The 16704-nt window shown below is 55.2% G+C and overlaps 1 protein-coding gene across 2 annotated transcripts in view; it reads left to right on the top strand.

Annotated features, from left to right (window-relative positions):
* PDE2A (phosphodiesterase 2A) overlaps positions 1-16704 on the top strand; it is a 395134-nt gene that overhangs the window by 351723 nt on the left and 26707 nt on the right. For both annotated transcript variants that reach the window (XM_030556586.1, XM_030556595.1), the window contains 3 exons: positions 268-336; positions 11619-11749; positions 12914-13025. In XM_030556586.1, the coding sequence (XP_030412446.1) occupies positions 268-336; positions 11619-11749; positions 12914-13025 (312 nt within the window). The remainder of the gene's footprint in view (positions 1-267; positions 337-11618; positions 11750-12913; positions 13026-16704) is intronic.

A 16704-nucleotide genomic window follows, 5' to 3' on the forward strand; every position in this document is an offset into this window, starting at 1 on the left:
GCTGTGGAGCTCAGTGAAGGGGCCAAGCTCTGGAAGGGCTTGGAGACTGAGATGTCCTCTCCCCATAAGCAGTGGCCCCCCCAAGCCCTGCTTCTCCTCTTGCACTGCATCCACGGAGCTAGGTGCGGGAGCTGGGTGTGCCACTGCTCCCGGAAAAGCCATTGGCCGCTGCACCCGGGCTCCTGTGTGACAAAACTTCACCCACGAGCCAACCTTCCTTGGCCCCCCGAGCGCACCGGCTCCTGACTCTCTTCTCTTTGCCTGCAGCTGACGTTTGGGCGTCTGGGGAAGGTGGTAGAGGAGAAGAAATCCATCACCCTACAGGACATCAGTGTGGTACGTAGCTGGGCTTCCCCCAGGCTTGGGGCCCCGGGGGGAGAAGCCCGCCACGTGGCCACAATGGGAGCATGAGTATGCAGGCCTTGGGCAGACAAGGGGGAGATGTCCTCTTGGATGTCCCTCGGACGCTACTGAAGTGGGCATGGTATTAATGCTGTGATGTCTGAGCACCATGGGTGGAGAGGAGAGGGCTGAGCGTGTAGGAACTCCTGTCTCAGCTGCAGGCCAGTCTCCATAGCCTACCTCGTCCTCGCTCAATCTGATCGTGCACAGTACAAAGAGCTGGATAGGCAGGCAGAGGCAGTGGCAGAACTTTCCTGTGCTGGCCTTAGCCACACAATAGTCATTTTGCAGAGCGCCGCTTGCTGCCTGGCCGTGGTTGCTGGGCTGTTCACGAACGTGCTGCTGCCAGGAGAGGCCAGTCCAAGGCCCTGGACTAGCTCTGTCACCATCGGATTAGCTGACAGATGACTGGATGGAGGGGCACATGCCTGTTCCTCTCTTCTGTCTAAGGGCTCAGCAGAACCACAGCTGCGGCGAGATCGTCACCGAGCCTCACGTGTTGTTCTAGTGACACATCAGAGCAGTTCTCCCAACACTCTCCATGGGGCAGGTGTGTCAGGCGATCACCCGGGAAGTGTGACAGTCCTGGGGCCAGCTCTGCAGAGCACACTGTGTAGCTGCATCAGAGGGGCTCAGTCTGGCGGTACATTTCCAGTGAGACACTCACATTTCTGAATATCCCTGTCCTGCTCTAAGGGAGTAAATGAATCAGCTGATGGGTGCGTGCGCACCACTGCCCTCTATTGGGTCAAATCAGAACTGCTCGGGCTTGTGTCATAGACCCCATTCCGCTTAGAGCTAAAGGAGAGCCTCTCTTAGCTCAAGTGTCAGGGGCAGGGGGCTGGGGATCTAAGCTGTGTCCCTGATGAGAAGTTTTGAGCCGCTGTGGTGTGCCTCAAAGCAACAACAGAGCAGAGCTAGGGGAACGTGGACTTGTTACAGAATTAACAGCAGTATCCCACAGGGCGGGGACACGATTTGCCAGCAGTGAAAGACTTAGTGGCAGAGCTGGGCACAGATCCCAGGGAGTCCTGACTCTCAGTTCAGTGCCCATGGCTCCCACTTTGAACCTGAAGCAGGTGTGTTTCTAGTGGGGTCCCATAGGGATCGGTGCTTGGCTCTATGTTATTAAATATTTTTATCAATGACCTAGAGGAAGATATAAAATAATCATTGATAAAATTTGCACAGAAGTTGGGGGGCGTGAAATATTGAACAGGACAGGTCACTGATGCAGAGTGATCTGGGTCGCCTGGTAAGCAGGGTGCAAGCAAACCATGTACATTTCAATATGACCAAATATAAAGTTATATGCCTAGGAACAAAGCATGCAGGCCATGCGTACAGGGTGGGGGACTCTATCCTGGGAATCAGGGACTCAAAACCACCCATTGGGGGTTGTGGTGAATAATCAGCTGAACAGGAGCTCCCAGTGCGACCCTGAGGCCAGAGAGGTTGTTTGACCTCTGTGTTTGGTGCCGGTGCGACTGCTGCGGGAATGCTGTGTCCAGTTCTGGTGTCCGTAGTTCACGATGGAAGTTGATGAATTGCAGAAGGTTTGGATCAGAGCCCCAGGAATAATTAAAAGATTGGAAAACTTGCCTGATCGCGAAAGACTTAAGACACACAACTTACGTAGCTTATCAAAGAGAAGGTTAAGGGGTGACTTGACCACAGTTTATAAGTTACTCTGTGTGAGGAGGTGTCAGGAAATAAATCAGGGGAGACACAGCCGTCCCACCGATAAATGGCTGGCACAAACAGGACAACACAAGAGTGCTTTCACTTAAAGCTAAACTTTACTTAGTCTCAAGCACTTACACACGTCCGCAACGAGTTAGTAAAACAACCCCAACCCTTGATAATTACCAAAGCTGAGTGTGCCTTTCGAGTGATACAGCGGCAGCCCGTCTGCCACTGGGGAACAGAAGATGCATCCAGAGGGAGAGGTCAATCCTGAAATGAGTCCCACCTGTCTCAAGCTTTTTCCCCTTATTTATACATTAGTAATTAAAGAAACCTTGTTAAGTAAGTAGTTTCAAGCAAGAGGTTCCTTCTGCTTATTGATTAACCAAATGTGGGTCTTTCCAGAGCCTGCAGCCTTGAGACCTCAATAGACATTCCTGGGGCATATCCTACTCTTTGAAAACGCATGTATCAGCAATTTTAACACGATTCTTGTCAGGAAGGACATGGGGTCAAGCCGCCCTTTCGGTAGCACCCTAAATCCCTCTCCCCTCCTGCCTTGGTCAAGCTGAGACTTGCTTTTAACAGCATGCTGCCTAGGCTGTCTTTAACAATAAGCCATAGTGGTTTCAGGCACTTTACTGGTTTACCAAAGTCTCCCCATACAACTACACGGGGAACTGAAATAGGACAATGGGCTCTTCTGTCTACCAGCAAGAGATCTGACACGATCCACTGGCTGGAAGTTGAAGCCAAAGCCAGACAAATTCAGACCGGAAATAAGGTACCTTTTCAACAGTGAGGGCAATTAACCACTGGAACAATTCGTGCCAGACATGGCCTCACTAGCCATTTTTTACTCAAGACTGGATGTTTTTCTGAAAGCTCTACTCCAGTTCAGTCACAGCTCGTGGGCTTCAAAGCAGGAATTAATTCAGGGAAGTTGGCCTGTGTCATGCAGCAGGTCAGACTAGATGATCTCTAGATGGCTTTATAATCTCTGAATGCTGGGGAGTGTGTGCTAGAGATGACCTGAAGGCTGAGCAGACAGCTCCACCAGAGGGAGGGGACGGGTCAGCGTTGGGGTGTGATCTGTCAGTCATGCGGGACAGCACTGAGATCCATCTCTCATGCAGACATAGGCCCAGCCAGGCTCTGCAGACCTAGGGGGCTGGGGCCCAGGCCTGGCAGCAGCTGGGTCTAGGTGGATCCTCATAGGTCATTTTCCCTACCTCTTGGCCGTGATGCTGTAATGCAGTGGGCAGTGATGACCGGCCAAGCCCGATCACAGCTGGATCCAGCAGGCACTCGCACGCAGCGCTAGCACAGCCATTAGCCTGCCTGCCTGCCGGCTGGCAGAGAGCCCCAGCACTTCCCATGATGGGCTCTGATGGCACCTAATGTCTGTGTCGTTGTGGGAAAGAGCAGCTTCCCAGTCTGGACGTCATCCGTCCCATCTCCGCAGCTCACAGAAACCCAGTAGCCTCCCTGTTACGGTGCTGCCCGTGGGAGCCAACTGAGATCACTCAGTTAGGGTGAACTGCAAACAGAACAGGGCAGACCAACCTCAGAAGCTGGTGGTTATTCCAATACTTACATTTACCAAGCCAGCACAGAACAGCTTCTACAGTACCTCATTGGTTACTTAGAAGTTCAAACAACGCAGTTCCCTTTAAGTGCCCAGCCCCAGGCCTCTGTCCAGACACACCTGTCAGATATGATGATGATTCCTGAAAATCTTATCTCATCATATAAAAGAAAAGGTTCTTCCAATCCCAAAGGATCAGCCATACACCTAGGTCCAATTATAACTTAGATCTTACCCAAAATACCCACTACAGCCAATTCTTATTAACTAAGCTAAAAATTATTTAAAAAGAAAAGAGAGAGAGTGTTGGTTAAAAGATCAATATAACCAACATACAGACAGACTTGAATTCAATTCTTGAGGTTCAGATACATAGCAGAGATGATCTTGTAGTTGCCAAAAGTCCTTTTAGAAATAGTCCATAGGTTACAGTCCAATGTCCATATTCAGGGTGACTCCAGTCAATGACTGGGGATCTCAAGCCTTGGGGCTTAAGGTTTCCCCAACTTGAAATCCAAAGCAGATCTGAGATGAAGTAGGATAGTGTCCCAGGGTTCTTATACATTTCCAGCAGCCTTTTGGTCTGAGAAAACAATAGGCTTAACTCTCCTTCTCCCAAACATCCTGGCAATTAGCACAGGGTAATTTATCCATTAAACAGTTCAGATACAGGTTACCACAACCTTCAAAGAGACACATAGACAATAATACTATTTCCCTCTGTAGATTGCCACGTACTTTTAGGGGCGAAAGAAAAATGCAGACCTGTTATTTACCAGGCTGCACGTGGCAATAGACTGTACGGGTAAGGGGTGCAAGGAGGGTATGGGTCACGATGCAAACTGCAGGAACGCACACAACTAAAATTAATTGATTAAAAGTTTTATTGGGGATAGTTACAAGGGGTAGGGGAGCAGCGTATGATTAGCTAATAGGGATAATGGAACTTAAAACATACAATGGCTAAAGTATTTACTATTAAACAATATTTATAAACAAAGATGCAGTAAACAATATTTATAAACACGGATGCGGCATTTAGTAATAACCAATACTTACGAATACAAACCAACTCATAACGACTGGCAAACGTAGAAACTCTGCTTAAAACACGTGAGCTGAGAGAGGCTTCGAGGTGATCAGGCTCGGTTACGGGTGTGTACAAGGTACACAGGATTCGTTTTTCTTTCTCCTCTTCTGCCTGCACATGGCAGACCAGCCTAAAATACCCACTATGACATCATAGAAGTGTCATAGGGGACGGGGCCCAAAAACTGTGTGTGTTCGTTTCTGATTGGTACAAGCAAAGTTTACACCAAGTAGGGGAGCAGGTGCCTGAAAGTCTGGCTTCACCCCCAAAAGGTGAGGAAATGCATATAGTTCAGAATGCCTTTAACACTGACTGACAAAGGAAGAGGCCAGGGCAATACCGGTATGGGCAAGTTTTAGGATGCAGACAGGAACTTATCTTAACACCCTCAAGTGTCTTCCTACATGTTAATATTCCTTTTTTGATCTTTGAATTAAAACTATAGCAATAGACAAGACTTGTTTGCTTACATCACAAGACCTGAGCAAACATCTCCCCTTCTACCTCTAACAATGCAGACTTGCATTTCAAAGCTCTATTCATTTACATATCTCTCTAACCAGTCCTTGCAACCATGTAGGCGAACTAGGCAGTTGCCTAGGGCGCCGAGATTTGGGGGCACCAAAAAGCACCCCCCAATTTTTTTTTAAATGGTTGAGCAGCCACTGCTGCTGGGACAGAGAGGGAGTCTGAGCTGCCCGCGGCAGCCCGCAGTCCAGAGTGTCCCCCGGATCAGGGCGCCTCCGCGGCAGCCGGCAGCCCAGGGCTTCCTCTGGGTCGGTGCGCCGCCGCCGCAGCCGGCAGCCCACGGTGTCCCCTGGGTCAGCGCACCGCCACGGCAGCCACAGGGGGTCCCCCGGGTCAGGGTGCCGCCGCAGCAGCCCGCAGCCCAGGGGGTCCCCCAGATCAGGGCGCCGCCATGGCAGCCCGCAGCCCAGGGGGTCCCCCAGGTCGGGGTGCTGCCACGGCAGCCAGCAGCCCAGGGCTTCCTCTGGGTCAACGCGCCAGCAGGGCCGTCCAGAGAGGGGGTCCTTCACTCGCTCCGGGAGCCCCAGAAAACACTCGTGGGGCCCAGGCCCCTGGAGCTTCTTCTGCTCCCGGTCCTCGCTGGCGGGGGGTCCTTCCGCTCCGGGGCAGAAGGACCCCCTGCCGGTGAATTACCGCCGAAGCGGGACCCGCTGCCGACATGCAGCCCGGTCTTCGGCAGTAATTCAGCGGCGGGGGGCCCTTCTGCTCTGGGACCAGTGGCCAAAGTGCTCCGGAGACCCGCGGCACAGGCCCTCCGCCACAGAATTACTGCTGAAGACCCGGCTTCACTTTGGCAGCGGGTCCCGCTTCGGCGGCAATTCGGCGGTGGGGGGGCCCTGTGGCCGGTCTCTGGGGCACTTCGGCGGCAGGTCCCGGAGCGGAAGGGCCCCCCGCAACCGAATTACCGCCAAAGCGGGGGCCCCCCGCCGCCGAAGACCCCAGGCCCCCGGAATCCTCTGGGCTGCCCTGGCGCCCCGTTGGCAACCCAGGGAGCTCCCCTGCGTCAGCACGCCGCTGCCGGCAGCCGCCAGCCCAGGGGTTCCACTGCGCAGTCCTGCTTGGAGAGGACACGGAGCAGAGGTGAGCTGGGGTGGGGAGGTACCGCAGGGCTCCTCAGGCCAGGGGGTGGGGAGCTGCCACGGGGACGGGCGGCACACTTCAGGGCGGGGAGCTGCTGCAGGGCTGGGGGGGGGCACAAGGTGGAAGTTTCACCTAGGGCGTGAAACTTACTTGCACCGGCCCTGGGTTCACCCATGGGTCAGGTCAGTCTATGAATTAATTAACTCTTTCTGGCCCTGTCACCTTCCAATGAAATATTATATTATACTCATAACATCACTCTCCCCCAGTAGAAGCTGCTTCCAAACCCCGCCTTGCAGGAGTGGGGGATCTCCCTGCTGAGGAACCCTGGTTTGGTATCCTGGCTCTGGGGACAAGTGAACCGAGTTTGATCGGTCTGAGCCTGTTCATCTCATTCTTGGGCTGAATGGTGCAGTGTGGCCAGAAGGCTCATCTCAGGGAGCCCAGGGCTGGAACCGCAGGGGGCTGCACGCTGGGACTGAGATGCATCAGCAGAGCTGGGGTTGGGAGGATCCCAGGGCTGGAACGGTGGGGGGCTGCAGGCTGGGATTGAGGTGCATTGGCAGAACTGGGGGTTAGCCCAGGGCTGGAACGGTGCGGGGCTGCAGGCTGGGACTGAGATGCATCGACAAAGCATGGAGGGAACTCAGGGCTGGAACGGTGTGGGGCTGCAGGCTGGGACTGAGGTGCATCAACGAAGCATGAAGGGAACTCAGGGCTGGAACGGTGCGGGGCTGCAGGCTGGGACTGAGGTGCATCAACGAAGCATGAAGGGAACTCAGGGCTGGAACGGTGCGGGGCTGCAGGCTGGGACTGAGGTGCATCAACGAAGCATGGAGGGAACTCAGGGCTGGAACGGTGCGGGGCTGCAGGCTGGGACTGAGGTGCATCGACGAAGCATGGAGGGAGATCCCACAGCTGGAATGGCAGGGGATGCAGGCTGGGATTGAGGTGCATTGGCAGAGCAGGGGTGGGATCCCAGGGCTGGAACAGCAGGGGCTGCAGGCTGGGATTGAGGTGCATTGGCAGAGCAGGGGTGGGATCCCAGGGCTGGAACAGCAGGGGCTGCAGGCTGGGATTGAGGAGCATTGGCAGAACTGGGGGTTAGCCCAGAGCTGGAACGGCAGGGGCTGCAGGCTGGGACTGAGGTGCATCGACGAAGCATAGAGGGATCCCAGGGCTGGAATGGTGGGGGGGCTGCAGGCTGGGACTAAGGTGCATCATCAGAATGGGGTGTGGGGATGGGTAGCCCAGGGCTGGAATAGCAGGGGTGATCAGGATGCCCCTGGTGCAATCCAGGAGTCCTGAGTGAGCAGCTGCTCCTCCTGCAGCGTCTTTGTGCTGGGGACAGAGGTTTGTTAGCGAACACTCTGCTCCCAGCCAAGGCCTGGGCTCGTGGGGCGGGAGCACCAACCGCTGGACACTGCCGTGGAGGAAATGCCCCGCTAGCTCCGCGGAGAGTGATCAGAGCTGGGAATGGCTGTCGCGGTTCAGTGTGTGTGAGGGGTAAGCGTGGGGCCAGGTCCAAAAGCAGGGCTGGGCTGGGCTGGGCTAGGAGCAGATCCCTCAGTTCCTCTTGGAACGAACAATCCCAGAGTAGCTCAGCTCAAACAGTGCTGGATCTGAGTACCCAGGGGTCTGGATGGTGAATGGATCTTTAGTGGACCCTTTGTGCACGATCTCTGGGTCTCATTTCCCCCTGTGAGAAATGGGGATGATGCTTATCTACTTGGTGCTCAGATACTCCTGTGAGGGGGCCGTGCAGGTCCCTGTGCAGGCTCTGTCTGGATCATGCTAGGATGATAGATCTCTTGCACACAAGGGGCTGGTTGGTGTCACCACTGCTGAGAAATAACAACAACTCCCCCAGAAGCCCTGCACTCGCCTCCGAGCCGGCTGAGCGTCTGCCCCGGGGTCAGCTGCAGACGCTGCCCTGGCACGTGCTGCGGTCATGAGCCGGCGCGCAGGATCAGGGAAGTTATTTATCTGTGCCACCCGAGCAATCCATCATCTCCTCTTGGGTAGTCAGGCAGTTCGAAAGTCTGAAGGGAGCGAAATAAGTGTAAATACGGTTTGGGATGGTGGAAGGACTGAGGTTGCTGCTTGGGAACCTGGCTGACAGGCTGCCTACGGCTGCGTGAGAGGCGTTGGTGGCTGTCAGCCCAGTCACTAGTGGAAGAACATCCCCATCACAAAAAACGGGGCTCTATTTAGAGCTTCTAGGCGGCAGTACAGGGCCTCTGACACACAGCCTAGCAGTTCTGATGCCATCCAGCAGAGGGCCCCTCCGGACTTAACCAGCTCATTGCATTACTGTGTTACCCTTCCTGTTCCTACTGTTGGGTTCTCTGTTTAATACACAAGGGTTTGGCGTGTTTTGTGTTTTAAAGAAAATAAACGAAGATGTCCGTCCCCTTTTGGGCAGTGCCACTCACGTGCAATGTGCCAGAGGCATACTGCCTGGCAAGGCAGAGAGAAGCATTTTGTTCCTGCCCTGGCAAAGTGCCAGAGCTAAGGAATTACTCTCGAAAGGATAAATAGAAGGGCTGTGGAGCCCAGCAGCCGCAGAAGCAGCAAAGTGGTAAACAGCTGTTCAGACTGACTCTGTGCAGTAAATCCGAGAGGCTTCTCGTGGGCCCAGGAGCTCAGTGGTATGAACCTCCCAGGCCGAGCTTGCAGTCAGCAACTGGCTGTGGGGAGTCTCTCCAGCTGCCTCTCTCTCTGCTTCTGTTTCTCCTTGAGACGCCGTTAGTGACACCTCCACATCGCAAGCTTCCCCCATGGCAGCAGCGTAGGGAACAGAGAGTGCCGCTCATCCCTGTGCCCCTGCCACTCCAAGATGAGGATCAGAGAAAGCAGCTGCCTGGCTGTTATCAGCGGGTGGCTGCTCAGCCATCAATGTGGAGTGAATTAATAATGTTAATACCCAGCTCTGGTACAGAGCACTGTCTTCCACAGAATGCAAAGGGCTTTAGTAGCATCATCGCTGTTTTATAGATAGGGGAACCGAGGCACAGAGCGGCAGGGTGACTTGCTGAAGGTGACCCAGCCAGCCAGTGTCCCCACTGCAGTTCTGTATCCATTAGGCCATGCTGCCTCCCAGTCAGGGCATCGGTTCTCAGGTTGGGGTTGCAAACAGGTGTCAAGGACTCGTGACACCCCTGGCCCTTTCCCTGTTGCTAATTGGGTGGGTGGCTGCAGCCAGATGGGGGAGACAAAGTCACACATGTAGCGAGGATATTACCTTTGCTGTGTCTCACAGTACCTAGATCAGGGGTGGGCAAACTTTTTGACCCGAGGGCCAGATCGGGGGTGTGAAACTGTATGGCGGGCCCAAGCCTCCCCAAACAGCTTGGCCCCAGCCCCCTCCCACTTCCCAGCCCCTGACTGTCCCCCTCAGAATTCCCAACCCATCCAACCCCCCTGCTCCTTGTCCCCTGACTGCCCCCTCCCAGGACTCCCCCGCCCCTAACTGCCCCCCGGGACCCCACCCCCTATCCAGCCTCCCCCGTTCCCCATCCCCTGACTGCTCCCCCAGAACCTCCACCCCCATCCAGTCCCCTCTGCTTCCAGTCCCCTGACTGCCCTCCGGACTCCCTGCCCCTTATCCAACCCCCCTGCTCCCCGCCCCTTACCATGCGGCTCAGAGCAGCAGGAGCTCGCAGCCCCGCCCCCGGCCGGAGCCAGCCACACCGCCGTGCTCCCGGCAGGAGCGGTGAGCCAGAGCATTGGCAGCATGGTGAACTGAGGCTGCGGGGGAAGGGGAACAGTGGGGGAGGGGCTGGGGGGTGAGCCTCCCCAGCCAGGAGCTCAAGGGCCGGGCTGGGCAGGATGGTCCCACAGGCCGGATGTGGCCCACGGGCTGTAGTTTGCCCACCTCTGACCTAGATCCTGCGCCCTTTCTCTGTGTCTACATAGGACCAAAGAATGCAGCCACGCTTACGGGAGGGGGGACTCTGTCCTGGGAAGCACAAGCAGTGACTCTGAAAAAGATTTGGGGATCGTGGTGGCTAATCAGCTGAACATGAGCTGTGGCATAAAGAGCGAATGAGATCCTGGGATGCCTAAACCAGGGAATCTCAAGTAGGAGCAGAGAGGTGATTTGACCTCTGTGTTTGGCCCTGGTGCGACCGCTGCTGGAATCCGGGGTCCAGCTCTGGTGGCCACAATTCAAGGAGGATGTTGACAAATTAGAAAGGTTCAGAGAAGAGCCACGAGAATGATGAAACTTCTAGTGCTAGACTTAAAGAGCTCAATTGATTTAGCTTAACAAAGAGAAGGTTAAATGGTGACTTGATAAGTCCATGAGTACTCACATGGGGAACAAATATTTAACGACGGGCTCTTCGGTCTGGCAGAGAAAGGTCTGACACGTTCCCACGGCTGGAAGTTGAAGCTCAACAAATTTGGGCTGGAAATGAGGGGGACATTTTGAACGCTGAGAGTAATTAACCACTGGAACAATTTCCCCAGGGTTGTGGTGGATTCTCCACCACGGGACATATTTTAATCAAGACTGGATCTGCCCTAGGAGTTACTGTGAGGCAGTTCTGCGGCGTGTGTTATATAGGAGGGCAGGCGGAGTGATCACAGTGGTCGCATCTGGCCACAAGATCTATCTTTAAATGTATTGCTTCGTGCCCGGTGCACTCCCATGCCCCACATCCTCACCCTCACCTTGGTCTGACCCTCCCCAAGTCCTGACCCTCACCGCGGTCTGACCCTCCCGTGCCCCACGTCCTGACCTCTCCCCGGTCTGACCCTCCTGTGCCCCATGTCCTGACCCTCACCACAGTCTGACCCTCCCCTGCCCCATGTCCTGACCTCACTCCGGTCTGCCCCTCCCCAAGTCCTGACCCTCACCCTGGTCTGACCCTCCCGTGCCCCATGTCCTGATCCTCACCCCCGTCCGACACTCCCACGCCCCACGTCCTGACCTTCCCTCCAGTCTGCCCTTTCCTGCCCCACATCTTACCCTCACCGCCATCTGACCCTCCTGTGCCCCACGTCCTGACATGTACCCTGGTCTGCCTTCCCCTGCCCCACATCCTGACCCTCAATGCATTCTGATCCAACCCTGCCCCATGTCCTGACCCTTACCTCAGTCTGACCCTCCTCTGCCCCACATCCTGACTCTCACCCTGGTCTGACCCTCCCGAGCCCCACGTCCTGACCCTCACCCCGGTCTGACCCTCCCCTGCCCCATGTCCTGACCCTCACCCTGGTCTGATCTTTTCTTCCCAGGAGGAACACAAGCAACTTCACAATATGCTGGGATTCGAGGTGACCTCCATGCTGTGTGTGCCAGTCATTAGCCGGGCCACCTCCCAGGTGGTAGCCTTAGCCTGTGCTTTCAACAAGCTGGGCGGAGAGAGGTGAGTCGGAGATTTTTGGGGAGGCTGCTCCCAGGGCGTTAGCCCTGCGCTGACGCCAGCTCCGCTCCTTACGACTGGGCCTTTGCACAGAGCTGTGCTGATGGGGCACAGCTTACGGGTGAGGTCTGGAGCCGAAAGCAGAGCCGTGGCCCCAGGCACCTGGCAGGCTCCAGCCCTGGCCCCTCAGCATCGTGCTGTCACCTTGCTGCCGCACCATCTCTCCCAGTCTCCCTGCTTATGCTGGTGGCCGGTGGGCTAGATCGCTGTGCCTGCAGAGGAGGGCTCCTGGCTGGGGGGCAGCTGGCGGTTTCAGGCTGCCTCTGCCACTCAGGCATGGGGTTCTGGCAGGCCACCCTGGTCGCCAGCACGATGGCGCGGCTCCTGCAAACTACAAGTCCCAGCATGCAGTGTGCTCCGCCGGGATCCAAACCCAAGTGGGGGCTGTGCTGCTGATCAGAGCCTTCAGTGTCCATGCCAGGTTTGGGCACTGGCCGAGCCAGGCACCAGCTCCAGTTAAAGGCGCAGTAAAGTGTTCCCCTGATCCACAGGCAGAGAAGCCCCCTCGCTGGGTAATTCATTTCTTGAACCTTGGATTCAGAGCTGAATAACAACAACAGAGCAAAGCCCCGTCCTCACTGCTTGGTTGGCTGGCGGCATGACCGGCTCAGCTCAGCCTTCGCCAAGCTTATCTCGTTCAGCTGCCCCAAGCCCTCCTTCCCTGACCCTGCCAGTGCCATGCCACCGTTTCATGGGCGAGGTCAGCACCGCCTGTTTGAGAGGGTTTTGGGAAGGGGACAGGAGCACATGAGGGCAAATCCCAGCTGACCTGACCCAAGGCCTGTAGTAATCCTCACCCTCACCCTGCTGCGAGGTGAGTCAGTTGCCTCATTCCTGTCCTACAGCTGGGGAAACTGAGGCAGGGCAGTGATGGGCCAAGGGAGCTGGGCCTCGGAGCAGTGCATTGCAATAGTCCAGGAGAGAGGAGGGGAATGTGCGGTGCACTGGGGAATAGCTGCCATGTCCTGCCCCAGAGGTGGCTGCATGTCAGTGAGGTGGATCTCCTCTGGACAGGCAGCACCAGCAGGCTGCCTGGCTGAGCAGCGCTGGCCGCAGGAGCTGCTGCGCGCCGTCCCTGTTCTGACCGTGCCGCTCTTCTCGCCTCAGCTACACGGAGGCCGACGAGCACAGAATCCAGCACTGCTTCTGCTACACCTCCACCGTCCTAACCAGCACGCTGGCCTTCCAGAAGGAGCAGAAACTGAAGTGCGAGTGCCAGGTAAGGGGGCAGCTCGCTCGGTCATTACACATGGCTGCAGGATGTAACAGGCTGGGCCATGCAGCAGTGTGTATGGGAATGGGAGCAGCTGGCTACGTCCGCTTTTCGGTGGGGATCAGGGGCTGGGCTGAGCGTTCGTGCTCTTCGGAGAGCCATGGGGCATCAAGTGGAGGTGCCGGGTCATCGCTGCACTGGGCTTTGAGCTCCAGAGCACAGGCCTCGACAACTTCAGCTAAGGGAGGAAACTCGGCTGGCTGGTAGCAGCAGCTGGCCCTTATCTGCTGGGTTGGGCAGCTCCTAGAGAGGCCTGCTATCCCGAGGAGGGGTCTCTGAAGCCAGAATCCCCTCTGGAAAAGCGTGCCAGGAGGGAAGGCCCCCTCTTCCGGAGGCCAGAGTGGAGAGCAGGTCACTGCTGGTGGGAGGATGTTTCACTGGTCTCCGGGTGAACTCAGAGCTGATTATCCTGTAGGCCAGGAAAGGCAGGTCCAGTCCCACACATTTTAGGGGGATCCCCATCCCCAGATCAGGAGCTTCCCATGTCTGGGCATTTGGGGTTACCTACGTGTGTACCTCAGTTATCTGTACACTTTCCTTGGCCGTAGCTAAGCACCTTGCCGGCACGGATGGCTTAAAGTTCTACCTGTGAGGTAGAGAAGCCTCGCCCCCAGGTTCCAGCTGGGGGAACTGAGGATGAAGCGACAGTGCATCCAGGGTAGAACCAGGAGCTGCTCCCAGAGCTCAAATCTGATCCTAAACCGCAAGGAAATCCAGCCCCTCAGCACCTGTCTGACCCATGCCCTCTGCCCTGCCCCCTGGCCGGGTCTCTGTGCTGTGCCAGGCCACTTGGTGCTTTCCTCTGCTAGTGTCACCCTTCCCATCCAGATCCATCCTGGCTGGGGTTGCCAACTTTCTAATCACAGAAAACCAAACACCATTGGCCCCCCACGCCCGCCCCTTCTCCGAGGCCCCGCCTCTGCTCACCCTGACCCCCTCCCTCCATCACCTGCTCTCTCCCACCCTCGCTCCCTCGCTCATTTTCACTGGGCTGGGGCAGGTGGTTGGGGTGTGGGAGGGGTTGAGGGCTCCAGCTGGAGGTGTTGGCTCTGGGGTGGGGCCTGGGATGAGGGGTTTGGGGTGCACGAGGGGGCTCTGAGATGAGGCAGGGGGTTGGGGCACTGGAGGGCATGAGGGGCACGGGCTCTGGGTGATGCTTACCTCAGATGGCTCCTGGAAGTGGCATCCCATCCCTCCAGCTCCTAAGCAAAGGGGAAGCCAGGGGGCTCTGCGCACTGCCCCCATCCACAGGCACTGCCACCGCAGCTCCCATTGGCCGCGGTTCCCAGCCAATGGGAGCTGCAGAGCCGGTTCTCAGGGCAGGGGCAGTGCATTGAGCCCCTGTGGCTGCCCCTATGTCTAGGAGCCAGAGGGATATGCCAGACACATCCGGGCGCTGCGGAGCCAGGCAGGGAGCCTGCGAGCCCCGCACCAACCAGATTTTTAAAGGCTCGGTGAGCAGTGCTGACTGGCACTGCCAGGGTCCCTTTTCGACTGGGCGTTAACTGGACACCTGGCAACCCTAGCCCCAGACAGGCTCATCAGCTCCGTCCCGGCTTGGCGCCAGATAGAAATGAGTCAGTTCCACTCTCTGCAGCCCTCCCACCCCTCCCCCGTCATGGTGCCCATCACACCGCTAATTACATCGCCTGTCAGTCAGCTCCCAAGCCCGCCACAGCCCGCTGCTCTGACGGCTCTAATCAGGCCGGGAGGGACGAGTTCAAGAGCCCACCCACGCTGCCATGCTTGGCTAAATGGGACATGTGGATCCGAATCGCTAATGCTCTGGGAGATGACCCAGAGCTGGTAGAGGCAGGCCGTCCGGCAGGTGCTTCGCTCTGCCCACAGGGATGCAGAGAACATGGGGGATGCCCTGCCAACACCCTTGTCTGGAGGCCCATGGCGCTGGGGTATGTTTACAATGGCTCACTGGCCACATGCCGGGGATCCCCTGTAGTGTCCTACGTGGGCAGTAAAACACAGACCTTGGACAACATGAGCTAGAGGAGAATCTCCTTTTCTTACTGGGAGTGGTGGGGCTTAGCTCTCTGCTCAGGAGCCCAGCCATTAGAGTGTGACCCATCCTAGCCACAGCAACAGTGGTAAATACACACTTCAGCACCACCAAGCACGGGGCATGCGCACATAGGCATCATGGCGGGGTCCATACGCATGTCGGCACCATCCAGCAACTAGCTGGGGAATAAAGGGAAACAAGAAGACTTTTTATCAATACATTAGAAGCAAGAGGAAGACTAAGGACAGGGTAGGCCCACTGCTCAATGAGGAGGGGGAAACAGTAACGGGAGACTTGGAAATGGCAGAGATGCTTAATGACTTCTTTGTTTCAGTCTTCACTGAGAAGTCTGAAGGAATGTCTAGTATAGTGAATGCTTACGGGAAGAGGGTAGGTTTAGAAGATCAAATAAAAAAAGAGCACGTTAAAAATCACTTAGAAAAGTTAGATGCCTGCAAGTCACCAGGGCCTGATGAAATGCATCCTAGAATTCTCAAGGAGTTAATAGAGGAGGTATCTGAGCCTCTAGCTATTATCTTTGGAAAGTCATGGGAGACAGGAGAGATTCCAGAAGACTGGAAAAGGGCAAATATAGTGCCCATCTATAAAAAGGGAAATAAAAACAACCCAGGAAACTACAGACCAGTTAGTTTAACTTCTGTGCCAGGGAAGATAATGGAGCAAGTAATTAAAGAAATCATCTGCAAACACTTGGAAGGTGGTAAGGTGATAGGGAATAGCCAGCGTGGATTTGTAAAGAACAAATCGTGTCAAACCAATCTGATAGCTTTCTTTGATAGGATAACGAGTCTTGTGGATAAGGGAGAAGCGGTGGATGTGGTATACCTAGACTTTAGTAAGGCATTTGATACAGTCTCGCATGATATCCTTATCGATAAACTAGACAAATACAATTTAGATGGGGCTACTATAAGGTGGGTGCATAACTGGCTGGATAACCATACTCAGAGAGTAGTTATTAATGGCTCCCAATCCTGCTGGAAAGGTATAACAAGTGGGGTTCCGCAGGGATCTGTTTTGGGACCGGCTCTATTCAATATCTTCATCAACGACTTAGATGTTGGCATAGAAAGTACGCTTATTAAATTTGCAGACGATACCAAACTGGGAGGGATTGCAACTGCTTTGGAGGACAGGGTCAAAATTCAAAATGATCTGGACAAATTGGAGAAATGGTCTGAGGTAAACCAGATGAAGTTCAATAAAGACAAATGCAAAGTGCTCCACTTAGGAAGGAAGAATCAGTTTCACACATACAGAATGGGAAGAGACTGTCTAGGAAGGAGTATGGCAGAAAGAGATCTAGGGGTCATAGTGGACCATAAGCTAAATATGAGTCAACAGTGTGATACTGTTGCAAAAAAAGCAAACGTGATTCTGGGATGCATTAACAGGTGTGTTGTAAACAAGACACGAGAAGTCATTCTTCCGCTCTACTCTGCGCTGGTTAGGCCTCAACTGGAGTATTGTGTCCATTTCTGGGCACCGCATTTCAAGAAAGATGTGGAGACATTGGAGAGGGTCCAGAGAAGAGCAACAAGAATGATTAAAGGTCTTGAGAACATGACCTATGAAGGAAGAGTGAAA

This window comes from Gopherus evgoodei, chromosome 1 (assembly GCF_007399415.2).
Source record: "Gopherus evgoodei ecotype Sinaloan lineage chromosome 1, rGopEvg1_v1.p, whole genome shotgun sequence".
Lineage (NCBI taxonomy): Eukaryota > Metazoa > Chordata > Testudines > Testudinidae > Gopherus > Gopherus evgoodei.